The 14,414-nt window shown below is 46.1% G+C and overlaps 2 protein-coding genes across 3 annotated transcripts; both read left to right on the top strand.

The window, feature by feature from the left end:
• Positions 1-1,833: 1,833 nt before the first annotated feature.
• On the top strand, positions 1,834-3,149 carry LOC117860236 (transcription factor bHLH14). Its single transcript, XM_034743496.2, has one exon. The coding sequence runs from the start codon at positions 1,962-1,964 to the stop codon at positions 2,787-2,789; it is 828 nt and encodes a 275-aa protein (XP_034599387.1). The 5' UTR covers positions 1,834-1,961; the 3' UTR covers positions 2,790-3,149.
• A 4,668-nt stretch (positions 3,150-7,817) lies between these two features.
• Positions 7,818-14,156, top strand: LOC117860425 (uncharacterized). 2 transcript variants are annotated; one of them, XM_034743714.2, is made up of 16 exons: positions 7,818-8,115; positions 8,226-8,279; positions 8,397-8,630; positions 9,193-9,291; positions 9,376-9,431; positions 9,741-9,852; positions 10,591-10,761; positions 10,887-11,120; positions 11,463-11,672; positions 11,756-11,962; positions 12,063-12,197; positions 12,279-12,569; positions 12,643-12,741; positions 12,818-13,242; positions 13,331-13,378; positions 13,870-14,156. In XM_034743714.2, the coding sequence occupies exons 1-15, from the start codon at positions 8,044-8,046 to the stop codon at positions 13,362-13,364; spliced, it is 2,433 nt and encodes an 810-aa protein (XP_034599605.1). In that variant the 5' UTR covers positions 7,818-8,043; the 3' UTR covers positions 13,365-13,378; positions 13,870-14,156. The 2 variants fall into 2 exon arrangements, with proteins under 2 accessions (XP_034599605.1, XP_034599604.1); XM_034743713.2 differs by having other exon boundaries at positions 7,844-8,115; positions 12,051-12,197.
• Positions 14,157-14,414: the final 258 nt, after the last annotated feature.

Raw genomic sequence — 14,414 nt, 5'->3', positions numbered from 1 at the left:
CCGCCGCCGGTGCTCGAGTTGGAACTCGCCTCTGGCAAGGCAAAAGGTCCCGGAGCCATGGCTCCAGAGACGATGAGGATGGATGAGGACGACGACGAGACCGTCGTCGTGACCAGCCCCGGCCGGCCCATTGACAGCACTGGTGATGTAAAACCCCTCCTGCCCGCGCGCTGGACCACCACGCACGACAGCCACGAGGCCGCGATAAGGACGTACCCGCGGGCCACACGCGCCAGGTGCGTGCGAGGAAACCACGTGCACCCTGACTTGTATACTCTAATAATAAAATGCAGCTTTGGCATGTCAAATGAATTGCCCCCAAGAAATCGAACACGCTGCAAACTCCAAAAGCTACCAACGATCCCATCAGATTCTTCAGTCTGTTTCGTTGAAGGAGACTGCTGAAGCTTGGCGTGAGTGCATGCAGTAGTAGGGATCTTGTAGCTGGAGCTCGTCCACGTTCCATGTCTTAGCACAACAGACATCTCCATTTATCCGAGGGCAAGGCTTTTCTACGATCTTTGGGTTTTCTTTCTATCTTCAATTGTCTGAACTTCATATGCCTTACGGGGTGTTTGGGATGAGAGGGCTCAATTTTAACCCTCGTCACATCGAATGTTTGGACACTAATTAGGAGTATTAAACTTACACTAGTTACAAAACTAATTACACAACCTCTAGGCTAAATCGCGAGACGAATCTATTAAGCCTAATTAGTCCATGATTTGACAATGTGGTGCTACAGTAACCATTCACATGGATTAATTAGGCTTAATAGATTCGTCTCGCGATTTAGCTTAGGAGTTCCGCAATTAATTTTGTAATTAGCTTATGTTTAGTCCTCCTAATTAGTATCCGAACATTTGATGTGACAGGGTTAAAGTTTAGCCCCTGGTATCCAAACGCCCCCTTAGTGTAAGAGTGAGAAAGGTAGAATGCTCAGCTTGTATTGATCACAATCGGTGAGTACATATACTACACAGGCCAGCGGCCGAACGTGTGCAACTACCTGACCTGACCTAGAATATTCTAGGAGAGAGGCCGATGGACTCGGTATACAGGAGAGTCGCCGTAGGACTCGGTTCTAGACTAACAGCACCTGAGCCTAACGCTAACGGTCATGTACAGAGACAGACCTGGTCGCTTACACTTAGCACAACAGACATCTCCATCTGTCCGAATACTAGCTACATATATAAGAAGAAATTAATATGCTCTACCAACATTTGAATGATCAACTTAACCACCCAAAAACATCTACACATCACTTGTTTATTAGTGGAGGGAGCTAGTACTAATACAATAAGGGGTAGCTTTTAGTATTCAATTATCTCCATGATTTTTACTAGCTAGGTGCGCCTAGCTTCGTTAGTGAGCTCTTGATTTTATGCTTCTGATTAAGGCTTAGCAGGGCCGGGTCTGATCATTTACAAGACATGGTTTTGATGTTACTAGAATGACAACACTGTAGTTGATGTTACTAAATTTTCTATTTTAAAAAAATATGCTTAATTTGCAAGCCAAAGTGTCATATTGCAGCCCATGATGCTGCAACGACTTACATTTAAATTAGAGGGATAGTATTTTATAATGTTCATGACTATGAAATCTGACATCACATGAAAATGCTTTCAAACATGAATTCACTGATACTAAATCGTAAGGCATGATCAGTCAATTGTTTCAGTAATTACCAAACAAAAGATTAATTAAAAAGTATGAATTTTTAGGCTATTATTAAAAAGTAGGGTGATTTTGATATGCACCAACACAGCACTTTTAAATACACGGACACCTCGAGCATCCAATATGCCTATTAAAAGAAATATGCCTACGAAAGGGAAGTGATCCAACCAAGCCTGCCATTTCTAACGATATATGCCTGTTCAAGGGGAGTGGCAACTACATATAGCTGAGCGTAGAGTAAAGTAGTATTGTACTATCGCGTGCTGCTATCTTCCATGGATGAGCATGCCCGCCCCACCTCCTCCACCAGCAACCCACCCTCCCCAGCATCTTTCTTCTCCGCTGCCGGCAACGGCGGCCTGGTGCTCGAGTTCCCCTACACCGAGGTGCTGGAGCAATGGCTGATGGACGACGACGACGACAACGCACAGGACCAGCCGCCCCTAGAGCATGGAGCCGTGTCGGGCGACGGGGGCGGAAGCTCCGCTGACTTGTCCAGCATGAATAATAACCCGCCGGCAGCTGCGGCGACGAAGCGGCGGGGGAGGAAGCCTGGGCCCAGCTCCGGGGCCGGCCCTGCCTTCAGCCACGTGGAGGCCGAGCGGCACCGCCGGGACAAGCTCCACCGCCGGTTCTGCGACCTCCGCGCCGCCGTGCCCAACGTGACCCGGATGGACAAGGCGTCCCTCCTCGCCGACGCCACGGCCTACATCTCCGAGCTGCGCGCCCGCGTGGAGCAGCTCGAGGTCGAGGCCACGCGGGCCGCCTTGCGGAAGGCGAGCCCGTTCCTCGTGGTGGACGACGACGGCGCCGCCCCGGCGGCCGGCTCGTTCGGGCTCGAGGAAGATGAGAAGCTGGAGGTGCGGATGGTGGTCGGGCAGGAGTCGGCGGCGCTGCGCCTGACGACCGCGGCGCGTCACCGCCACGCCACCGCGCGCCTCATGGACGCGCTCCGCTCGCTGGACCTGCCCGTGCAGCACGCCTGCGCGTGCCGCGTCGGCGGGGTGATCGTGCAGGACGCCGTCGTCGACGTGCCCACCGCGCTGCGGGACGAGGGCCGCCTCCGGGCGGCGCTGCTCCACAGGCTGCAGCACAGCGGCTAGCTGTAGCTGGCTTGTCGCCGGCAGCCTTGCATTGGCCGGCCGGCTTGGAATCACTGCCATATGGCCTGTAACGTGCATATCTCTTCTCACCAGTCACCATTGTTGATCGATGTTGCGTCGTCCGTGGTCACACTTTGCACGCATTGTAATGCGCGCATGGTGGTTATCTTTTAGGTGGTAATAATATAATGCTTCCGCGCGTAAATAATTTCAATGGTTCAGTGAGTGTTTGGAGTAGATGTAGAGGTGCATGTGCGTTTCTGCGAAATTTTGAGATCAGTTCAAATTTGAACATAATCTCAATACTTTCCCACACCATGCTACATTATCATTAATCCAAATAACAGGCCTTTAATTTAAGCATTCTATTTATTTAATTTGTTGGTGTTGAAATATGCTATATATCCGTGCTATTCGTGTGTTCCTATCTCATGTACTGTGTAACACTCACACGCCTATTTTCGTTCCTTACGCTATTCATTTTATTTAAAACAATCATCTCATGCTATTCATTTATATGTTGTATATCCATTGCAGAAGCTTATTTTATCCCACCTAGAATACGAATTGCGTGCTTCATTTGTTTGTTCCTCGCAGCAATTGATGAGATTGAGATTCTATTCGACGATTTGCTACCTGATATTATTTTGCATCAGCTATGAATCTATGATGCACTACTGATGTTTAGTTTGATGCTACATTAGTTCAGACGAAAGTTTCATTTGCTTAACAAATCATATATCATTTGAATCAAATTAACCATGTGCTTGGGCGGCTAAAAGTTAGATAAATATCAATATCTTCTCGGAGGTATGGTAATGGTGTTTTTCGGATTTGTGCAATTAAACTATACAGTCCCCAACGTTAATTTTTGAATGATAGATGTACTTTACATCGTATTGTATCAAAGGAAATCTAGTTATTTTATTTTTCACAGGATATTCTTCATAAACTTTAGTGCGAGACTACTATTACAACTTTTTTTTGCAAATGTGCCTTGCATGTTTTTTATTGAAAGGGGAAGAAACAAATGACCTTATTACAATAGCCCGGCGGACTAGTCCGACCACATCCATTCTCAAGGGAGCACAGAAGCTGCTATTACAGCTCAAATATGATAGTTCAAACTAATGATGACAGAGCACGAAAATGTGTAAGCAATTTTGATTAGCTCTGGCCCTAAGTTTAGTTATCCTCAAACTTTTTACACTTTGTCCATCGTGGGATGTGGAATGTACAGGTGGCTGTTAGGCTTTCATTTCATGGCTGCGATGGGTGCATGCATGGGTACGGTAGAGAAAAGGGCGTGAGAGGTGATAAGTGAAAATGAAAATAGGGATCGATTATTGTTCATAGCATAAATAATAATACAATTATGTGACAGCACATTTCAAAAATGTTTTTTGTGTGGAAAAAGAGAGTGGCATGGAATCAATAACCCATCAAAATTAAACTTTTGTCACAATCGATGGGATAGAGACAAATATAACTTTTTCAAAAGAAGAGGACTGCACATGCGTGATACCGACTTCTGATCGTATCTACTCATGTGTGTTGAACTTTCAACTGCATATCATATTGGTTCCTAGGAATTAAACATATCCTTTTCCTTTCAGAAAGAAAAATCATCAGTTTTCCATTCATACCGGGGAATTGATCAAGTGTTAAGGCTCACTTGGGTTAGTTTATATGGTGTCATGCAATATTTGAGATCTTGTTAACTCCTTGTCACATCGAGATAGATCATGTTTTCATACATACACACACGCGCCACCGTCAACGATACGGCACAAGTTAATATATATACTCCTTTCAGTCACAAAAATAAGTGTCATTTTGGGACATCAACATGGTCTCCGAAACACAACTTTGACTAATACCTTTTACTGTGTGCATCTGTAGATCATAGCAAAAGTAGTGATGTTACTTCATGTGATTGTGTGGTTGTGGTCGGCTAAGGGAATGGTGGGGATGGGTGCGCTAGGGTTCCTGGTAGAGTGGAGAACATATATACTATCTAGCTTAGATGAGTTAGATTTTGGGCTGCATATTATTAGTTGAACCACAAGCAGAATTACTTAATTTTAGGTCCACATGGACCACGAGAGGCAAATGTGACCTGTGCCCCATTTGTCCCCACGGGACAAATTTGCCCCTTATCCTCGTCCCAATCAGATCCACCCATGGGTATTAGAATTGCCATCCCTATATCGGGTAGTAGTATGTTATGATACAATGGCATGGTATTGATTGATACGATCTGATTCTACAGATACATCGTACATGTGCACAGAGCCGGCTACTAAATACTAGCTAGGAACGAGAGCAAGAGATATGGAGCGGATTGCGGTCATACCATCAATGGAATGGTCGCAAACATGCAATGAAAATGGGCAAGGTGTTCTAGAAAATACTTCTTACGTTCAAAATTGCAGAATATTTTTACTTTTCTAGATTCATAAATGTTTCTACGTGCATACAAATATCTCCCCGCAGCAGGGCACCCCTGGGCAGGCCGTCAACCCCGCAGCAGGGCACCCCTGGGCAGGCCTGACGGAGGAGGACAGCAGACAGAGTCATGATACATGTGACAGAGCCGCCACCGCAGCCTCTGGACATGGATGGAGAACCACGCGTACGCATATACTGGTGGGAGCCACCTCTCTTTCCTGAAACAAGCCGTAGCAGTACTACACGTGTGCTCGACGGCTACACGTGTTTTCGAAAAAAATCGCATTCGCCCACATTGATGAGGTAATCCGTGTGGTATATCCGGACGAGATGGTGATTGGTGAATGGTGATAGAGGCTGCTTGGCATCCTGCAAGTCTGGATCGGAGGGTCCACGCCCACTGCACAGCAGCACAGGGATGATAGCGCTCCTCCTCTTTCCCAGGAGACACAGCATCACAAGAGCAAGAGGAAGAAAAGGGGCCATAGCCATGGGACCTAGCCCTTGTTTACTTTGCGAATTTGGGAGGTGCTAAATTACTGTAGCAACACTGTAGCGTTTCGTTTGTATTTGTGAATTATTGTCCAAATATTGACTAATTAGGCTCAAAAGATTCGTCTCGCAAAGTACAATAAAACTGTGCAATTAGTTTTTGATTTCATCTACATTTAGTACTCCATGCATGTACCGCAAGTTTGATGTGATGGGGAATCTTCTTTTTGCATAGTGCCAAAGTTGGGAGTTTTGTAGGAAGTGAACAAGGCCCTAGCCATGGACGGTGCACCACTAGTGTTCAGTGAACAAGTGGACGCGCTGAACTGCAGAGGGCAGACGCGGCAGTCACTCACATGCTTCAATTAATCTTTTGTGTGTGTATGGAAAAAAAAAGAGAGAGAGACAAAAATATAAAACAGGAGAGCGCATGCATCGATGAATGATAGTACATGCCGGCCTCCCTCAGGCAGGCTGCAGTGCAGCACTGTTTTCCCTGGGCTCTCCTCCTGGCCGGGGGGCACGCTTGTTCTCGTGCCCATTAGGAGGGGACATGCTACTTCAAAACAGGTCTCCTCTCCTGCCAGCGTACGTACGGACACGTGCGTGCATGGACATTGGACAGCTGGTGCGTGAACCGGGGGCTGCTTACGCAAGCCAGATAGGTAGACCGTCGAGGCCCCCTCGGCCGCCGCTTCTTCTTTCTCGCCCACTCCATCCTTTTTTACCCATCATTCTCACTTTTCGAGAATTCAAATGTGATCAACTTTGATCAAATATATATAAAAAATATTAATATTTTTATGATACATAATTAGTTTCATTAGATAGATCGTTGAATCTATTTTCATAATAAATTTATTTAAAAATATAAATGTTGCTAATATTTTCTACAAATGTAGTCAAATTTAAAAAAGTTTGATCAACACGCTTCCCACGGTGACATATATTAAGAGACAGAGGGAGTACGTAGCTACGTCCCTCCAGCTCGCTGCCTCGACCAACGGTTGTTGCGCCACCCACCACTGCTATTTCCACTAGTCATTTCCTAATCTCATGACCTTCCTCGCCCCTCGTTGCCGGTCACCACTCACCAGTTGGCTAGCCTTACCCGACCACCGTCAGTCAAACCACCACCACCGTTGGGCCTCCCGCCAGCTCCAGCCTTATCTTCCTACGCTAGTGACCATTGGAGCCCTGGCAACTCGGAAACCCTAACATCCACCGCCGTCATCCTCGACCACCACCAGCGACCGATGGCGATCTTGCCACCGGCTGCTCGTGCCCACCACCCACCCCCTCCGCCGAGCTCACATCCTCCGCCTTGCCTTCTCGTCGGCACGTGAGCGAGCGACGGCACGCTGTGACCATGATTGAGCTTGACTGTCGAAAAGAAGATGAAGAAGATCGTATGGTCCCATCGACCGCACGAATCTCCAATAATGGAAGCCATGTAGCTTGTACCTAGATTTCCGGTCGGAACAAACTCGTCGGTCGGTTAATGGAGGCCCACGCTTCGAAAATTCGAAGGAAGGTGGTTCGGCCCATAACAACGAGGTGAGGAAAAAAGGGAGCACAACAAAAAGGACAAAAAGAAGGTGTGAGACGACGTCTGGGATTTTGTTGGTAAGAATTATAGGCCTGGAGATGGATGGGCTCTCGGCCGACTTGTATGTTCTGGAACTTCTTCGGCCCAGCAAGTGATGCTACAATCGCACTGTGGGCTTTGTTCTTCTTTTTTTGGTCGAGATCAGTAAGGGAAGCCCAACAACCCCACAGCCCATGATAGTCCACATCTCTCTCAACTTGCTTTCGGCCCCGTCCCCATCTTTCCTTTGTCGGTTCGCGGGCGTGTGCGTGGCCCGGCAGATGGGCCGCGAAACCCAGCTGAACCACCCAGCCCACGAAGAAAAGAAGAAGCCCCGCGGCGGCGCCGCCCATCATCGCCCTCCTACAAAACGACACACGCACACATCCACTCTCCACGGGTCAGTCTCGCCACTCCTCGCCTCTCCCCCGTCTCCTCCCCACCCGTCTTCCCTTCCCCCAATCGCACGCCACTCCCTCCCGTCCCGGCAGCGGAAATCCCCCACCCAAATTCCCGTCCCTGCCCCCCGATCGCCGCCCTCCCCCTCCGCGCGTAAACCCTAGCCCGTCTCACCCCCCCGCCGCCGTCGCCCGTGCGCCCTCGTGCCCCCGCCTCGCCGACCCCCGCGGCGCGCCGAGCCCCAAAACCCTAGCCGCCGCCCTTTCCAGATCCCGATCCCGCGAGGAGGAAGGCGGGGCAGGGACCGCGGCCACCCCGCCGCAGATGGAGACCGCGGCGGCGCGCAAGGAGTGGCGCGCCGTCCCCGACGCCCCGCTCCGCTCCAATGGCGCCGAGGTACGTCGCCTTCTCCCCCCATCCCAAACAGCTCAAAACCCTCCTCTCCCACCATCATCCGTACTGCGCGCTACCGTACTCACTCCTTTCTGTTGTTGCTTCCTGTTCAGGACGCCGCGGACCACGGGAAGATGGGTCAATCGGAGGACCGAGCCATCTACGAGGTGCGTTCTCGCTCCCGGCGACACCCAGAAATGCAGCCATTTTCCTCGCTCCGACCTCTCGTGCTGCGGGGTTGTGGTTCCTGCCGTGGGTGACCGCTTCGGGTGCTGTGCGTGCAGGAAGGGGCGGGTGGACTGGACGGCTTCTGCGCCATCACCATCGACGGCAGCGGGGGCCTCAGCGAGGACATCCTGCAGCAGCGCCTGCAGAGCGTCGTGCGCCAGCGGGAGGAGCTGCAGCAGGTCGAGATCGAGCTGCGAGCACAGGCCATCGCGCACCCGCAGATCATCGAGGCGCAGCAGAGCTTCCAGGCAGCTGCCAAGGAGCACGCCGCGGCTGCTGCCAAGCTCAAGGTTGTACCTTTTGCTCCGCTTTCATGACCTCAGTGTTTCCATACCAACTAGTAGCTGCCAAGAAGCACATGCTAATTTACTGATCGGAGATGATTTTGGCCAGTAATACTGACTAATGTTCACTAGGGATGTGGTATAGTACTCCACCTGTGTTTTTTTTCATGATTTCGACTTTCTGAGAAGTCTCGTGGGCAGGAATTGGTAGTACCTTTCAGTGGTTGTTGGCATTGAAATGGTTGACCAATTTCATGTCGTACTGGTGGATGAGAGTGTAGCTACGTTCTCATCCTTGTGCTTTGCTAGATTTTTGCCATGATTGAGCAGTTCCACCAGTGGTGATATGCTGATGAACAAATTCGAGTAGTGGTTATGCTCAAGACATTTACATGCTGCATTGTTCTTGGTTGGTTTTTTTGTTTCTATAGTGACAAGACACAGGGTAGCTTAGTCTTGTTGTTTTGATTTCATGTTCTTGCTTCTTACTTTGTTTTGTTTCAATCAGAGTATGCTAGGATTGTCTGGTCCTTATTTGAAACTAAAACTTGGTGTTTGGATTGGACAGGACCAACTGCATGAGCGGGAGCAGTACATTCTGGAGCTAGAAATGAAACTCAACGACAAGGATAGAGAACTGAACGCTCTGAAGATTGACCATCAAACGGTTAGTGGTCTTCACTTTTACGTCTTGCAATCTTCACAGCAAGAGATGATGAAAAATGTCTGACATCTTGTTTCGTTCTGTCAGGTGTGGGCGAATCAAGATTTGCTTAGAGAACAGACCAAAGAACTGGCAACTGTCAGGTACTAACTTCTTGAATTGCTTGGTGTGGAACTGGATTTCACTACATCGAATAGTTTCTCATAGAGTTGAACATCTTTAAATTTTGAAGCAGTATTCAAATTCCTTTCCATACGTGCTGTGGACTTGTTAGGTTGCTCTGGCAAGGCTGCTTCTATGGCGAGCCGCCTTCCTTTGAGTAAAAAAGAACCCAGCAAATTTCTCCACCTATTCATACAAAAATACGGATACTGTTCCTTTAGTTACTCATAGTTTTCACAATCAACAGTTCATTGCAAAGTAAATGTATGATGTTTTCTAATTTCCTGCAGAAGGGAACGCGACACCTCTGAAGCTGAAAGAGCCCAACATCTTAAACAAATTCATGATCTTCAAGAACATCTGCGAGAAAAAGAAAGCCAGTTCATTGCATTAGAGGAACAGGTATATTTGATAAGTCATCTCCATTTCACTCTATGGTTATGTCATGGGCTGTCAGAGGCCATATGGGCCGGGTCGGCAGTACGGTGGCAGGCCCTTTAGAGCTAGGTTTAGAGATAAGATTAGATCTCTTACTTGGGCATCAAGTAATCCTCTCTATATGAGGAGATGAGTTGTACCAATTTAAGGCAAGCAATGGGAATATCAGTCTATTAGGGTTAGCCACTTCTATCCCTGCCCTTGTGGTGCGGCTGCCGCCTACGGTGAGGTCACGCTGCCTGGGTTCAGGGCCAATTGGATCTCTGTATGTGACAGGTTATGCTGTTACTAGGTATGCATTGTCATAATACTGAATGTTTCATATCTGGCATAGTATTGTCTTAGTTTGCATGATCTCCGAGACAAAAGCTGGTGTATCTACCAATTTTTCAAATCACGGAAATGCTAGTTGTCTGTAATGAACTTACCGCATTAATCCTGATAGCACGTACCATGTAGCTCTCTAATATGTTCCAACACATACACATCCTTTGTAATTACATGCCTACAATTATTTTGTGATTATACTTGTTTATTGTCTTGAGTGAGAATCCTAGACTATAGCACTGAGCATTGAAAATGTCATTTAGTTATAGGATAGTTTCTTCTTGAATACTCGGTCTTGTTGCATGATTTCTTTCTCAAACTAAAAATAATTGTAATTCTAAATTCAGGCACTTATAACCATTTTATTTTTTCCAGCATAGAGTTGCTCAAGAGAACATTCTTTACAAAGACGAGCAGTTGAGGGAAGCTCATGCTTGGGTTTCCCAAGTTCGTGAAATGGATGCTTTGCAGTCTCAATCCCTACAAGTTGAGTTACGTGAGCGCATGGAGCAATTTAATCAATATTGGATTAGTTCCCAGCAGCAGGTTAGTTTTTTAGATTATAAAAACACCACTCCAGTATTCATGCATGCTTTGGTTTCCTATATTACACCCTTTTTTATATCCCTTTGTTAGACTAGAATTTCACCTTTTCCTCTTGATTTCCATAGTATGCTGAGATGCAACGGGGTCTTTTACATACAATACAACAACTTCAACTAGAATTAACTGAGGCAAGAGAACGATCTGGTGCACCAAAAGAGGGCCCACAAGTTTCTCGGGAGGGGTCAGCTGAATCATCATTTGTTCAAAGCATAGCGAACAGCGTGGCTTCAAATGGTAGTGCTACAGCAGATGGCAACCAGCAACTGAAAAACAATGGAACTGCGGATGTCTCTGTAAAGGTATTACTGATTTCAAGTAATTTCAATAAGCAATTTAAACAATGGGAGGTGAAGGTTGAATCTTGAATCAGTCACGGTTGTTTGTTTGACATAAACTCACTGCGATTCATTATGCCTTTCTTTCCCTGTATTGCAGTTCCGCCTTACCTGTTTCTGGAGTCCTTTCTGTTTTTAGTTACTGTTGTTGTAGTACCTTGTGTCCTTATTTTTGCCTTACCTGTTTTCTAAACTGTATGTTTTCAATTACGATTATTTGGATAGCTTCTGTATTTTATGAATATATAACACATAACATTGTTTGTTACAAAGTACTTACAAGATGTGTAACTCTTTTTTTTTAAGGGCAATAATGCCTCTGCTGTACCCGTTCCATCTTCTCTGTTGGGCATAGGTGGTTATGCTCCACCTGGACATATTACTGGGTTACATTCTTATATGATTCATCAAGGCATTCCTCAACCTTTAGCATCGCCCAACTCTGGTGTTCCTCAATTTGGCAGTTTTCAGTCACAGTCAACAATTCAACCTAACCTACATTGGGCAAATCAGCAGGTAACTACATTTTTTAAGCACTTTGCACACCACAATTTAAAGTGTGCCAATTCTGATTTTGGAATTAATTTATTCTCATTTAGGAAGTACAAAATGTCTCACAACCACAAGATGAAACAAACTACCAACCATCCCAATCAGACCAGACTGCATTACAACCAGCCGCTATTAATACTGATGAGCTGTCCTCCAAGCCAAGCCAGGCTAGCCATCCAGATCACCTTAATGCCCATGGGAAACAACAGCAGAGTCCTGCAAGTGTGCCTGCTGAATCAACTCATGAACTTACGGTTAGTCTCTTTCTTGATGTTTGCTTTTTCTGCAATTTAGAATCAACTCCTGAACTTACGGTTAGTCTCTATTAAATTTTTTTTAAAGAAAACATCACAGGTTGTGGAATCGAACGTAGCTGATCATGCAGTTTATGATGAGCAGCAAAAAGCCTTCAAAGAACAGGACTCACCATCAATTGTGAACAACCGAACTGGAATGGTTGAACATCAAGAGCAAAAGACTGAATCAAAGGTTTCTATTTTACTTAGTTTCTTGTATAGTTTTTAATCTGTTTGTTAGGATCTCACATTTGAGCTCCCCCTTTAAAACCAGGATGAAAGAGCTGCATCTGACAAGCAACCTGAGCCTGTACCTAGACAGCAGCAGAAGCCTTCAAACTTTTCTACAGCAACTCCCCAGATTCATTTCAAAAACAATGCGGCAGAGTTCAATCCTAATGTTGTAAATCAGGTTGACACAGTGAAATCAGCTGTGGGTGGTTTTGGTTCACAGTTACCTCGTGTACCAAAGGAGCCTGCTCTCCTAGATGAGAGAGCTCTATTGGCTTGCATTGTACGTGCAGTTCCTGCAGGACCTGAGGCTGCAATCAGAATTAGTACAACTGTGAGTTACTTCTATCCTTATTAAGTTGCTAGGGTAGAGATTAAATTCTGATTCATGTGCAATTTTTTCTCAGCTGCCAAATAGGCTTGGAAAAATGTTGGCTCCTCTTCACTGGCATGACTATAAGAAGCAATATGGGAAGCTGGACGATTTTGTGGCTAGTCATCCAGAGGTTTGCTTTCACACAGCGTAATCAATCTGTCAGTACTAGATAGTTTGTGGGTCTGACATGTGAATTACTTCTGCAGCTCTTTGTGATTGAGGGAGACTTCATTCACCTCCGTGAAGGAGCACAACAGATCATCTCTGCTACTACAGCTGCTGCAAAAATTGTTGCTGCTACGGCATCTTCTGCCCCATACTCATCATTATTGCCTTCTGTTGCTGTTACTCCTGTGGCGCAAAGCACTCGGCAAAAGAGAGGGCCTGCAGCTGATTCCAGATCGTCAAATGCAATTCCCTCCGGAAATGGCTTCACTGATCAGTTTAACATCATTCAGGGGGTCAGTGATGTAACAATTTCAGGCAAAGTAAGAAACACCCAAGACAATGGCTTCTCAGATGAAGTTCGAACTGGGCAGCCATCTATGCACACAGCTGCTGTGAATGGCGTAAAACATGACAAAGGTGCAAGCAATATCAGACATGGTTATGGAGGAAAGCAACAGGGGAGGTATGGTCCATTCCTGATGTGATGTGATGTCAAATCCTAGACTAGTCTTTCAAATGCTAACTAGGTGTAAATTTCTCTTGTATTGCAGGTCGACTGGGACGGCATACAATTCCAGAAGATGAAGTGCTTTCACTGGGTATGTGAAATACATTCTTTTAACGGTCATGTGGTCCCTTTTGTGGTCCAAATTTACTCAGCCTTTTCTTGTCCACTAGCCTGTAAGTTTTTTGTCCTTAGCTTTATCCTTGCTATAGGATCTTCAATTAGAATCAGCTAAAATATAGCATGGCATCAGAGTACTTGGTATTGTTTTTGAAAATTCGATTGTATAACAAATTTCAAAATGTTTTCATTTGAGCTTTTGCAACAAATGGTTGTACTTGCCTTGCTGTTGCTGTAACATATTATCATGCCTTGCATCTTGTTCATAGCTGCCAAATGTAGTAAACATTTTTGCATAATCATTTGCTCTTACTGCACTTGCCTTACTGTGTTTGTCTTTGCCACTATCATCTGGTCTTGCATTGGACTTAATCGTCCATACTTGCTGCTACAACAGATGCTCACTAGATCTACGGATTAGAAACTCTGCATCATTCTGAACTACTTCACTGCTTTGTTTTGTAGATCCAACTGGTTTTTGAGGGTGAAGTGGTCGGGAACCATGCAAGTGGCAACCTTGTAGAAGGCTTGGAAGCGGTCGGATGCTGAAGATGACCAGGATTAAAAATTATTCTAGATTTATTGTTGCACCATTGCTTTTCACAGCGCCTGCCCTGGTTGGGTTTCGGAGAAGCTGTACTGAAATCCTCTAGCCCCCCAGAATCAGAAAAAGGCTGTGGAAGTTTTGCGTCTGTGTAACCTGTCTGTGCTTGTATTGTGGTGCATTTGAATGATGTGGTAGCGTCTTTATATGCCCTTTGTCTTGGTGTTCTGTGAAGTTTACCTTTAGAAAGCGACCACTCGATTTTAGCTATCGACCTGTAGCCTTTCGTGATACCAACATAACATATCCTAGGCCCAGACCATCGAATACAACCAAATAAATCCATCGATCACAACCAAATCAATTGCCCGTTAATGGCCGTCGTGCGTATCTTTCTCTAAACGACTTGTATTTGAGTCACAGAGTGAGCTTGGTGGTGTACACACCACTCTTTAGCCGTCGACAT

Source organism: Setaria viridis, chromosome 6 (genome assembly GCF_005286985.2).
Source record: "Setaria viridis chromosome 6, Setaria_viridis_v4.0, whole genome shotgun sequence".
NCBI classification, from domain to species: Eukaryota; Viridiplantae; Streptophyta; class Magnoliopsida; order Poales; family Poaceae; genus Setaria; species Setaria viridis.
Note: the sequence above shows the minus strand (reverse complement) of the source record. Positions and strands in the feature narration are given on the sequence as shown.

Coding starts and splice junctions, on each gene's coding strand:
- LOC117860236 (XM_034743496.2), top strand. CDS start 1,962: ATGGATGAGCATGCCCGCCCCACCTCCTCCACCAGCAACCCACCCTCC.
- LOC117860425 (XM_034743713.2), top strand. CDS start 8,044: ATGGAGACCGCGGCGGCGCGCAAGGAGTGGCGCGCCGTCCCCGACGCC. Junction 8,280..8,396: donor AGGACCGAGCCATCTACGAG/GTGCGTTCTCGC, acceptor CTGTGCGTGCAG/GAAGGGGCGGGTGGACTGGA. Junction 12,742..12,817: donor TTGTGGCTAGTCATCCAGAG/GTTTGCTTTCAC, acceptor TTACTTCTGCAG/CTCTTTGTGATTGAGGGAGA.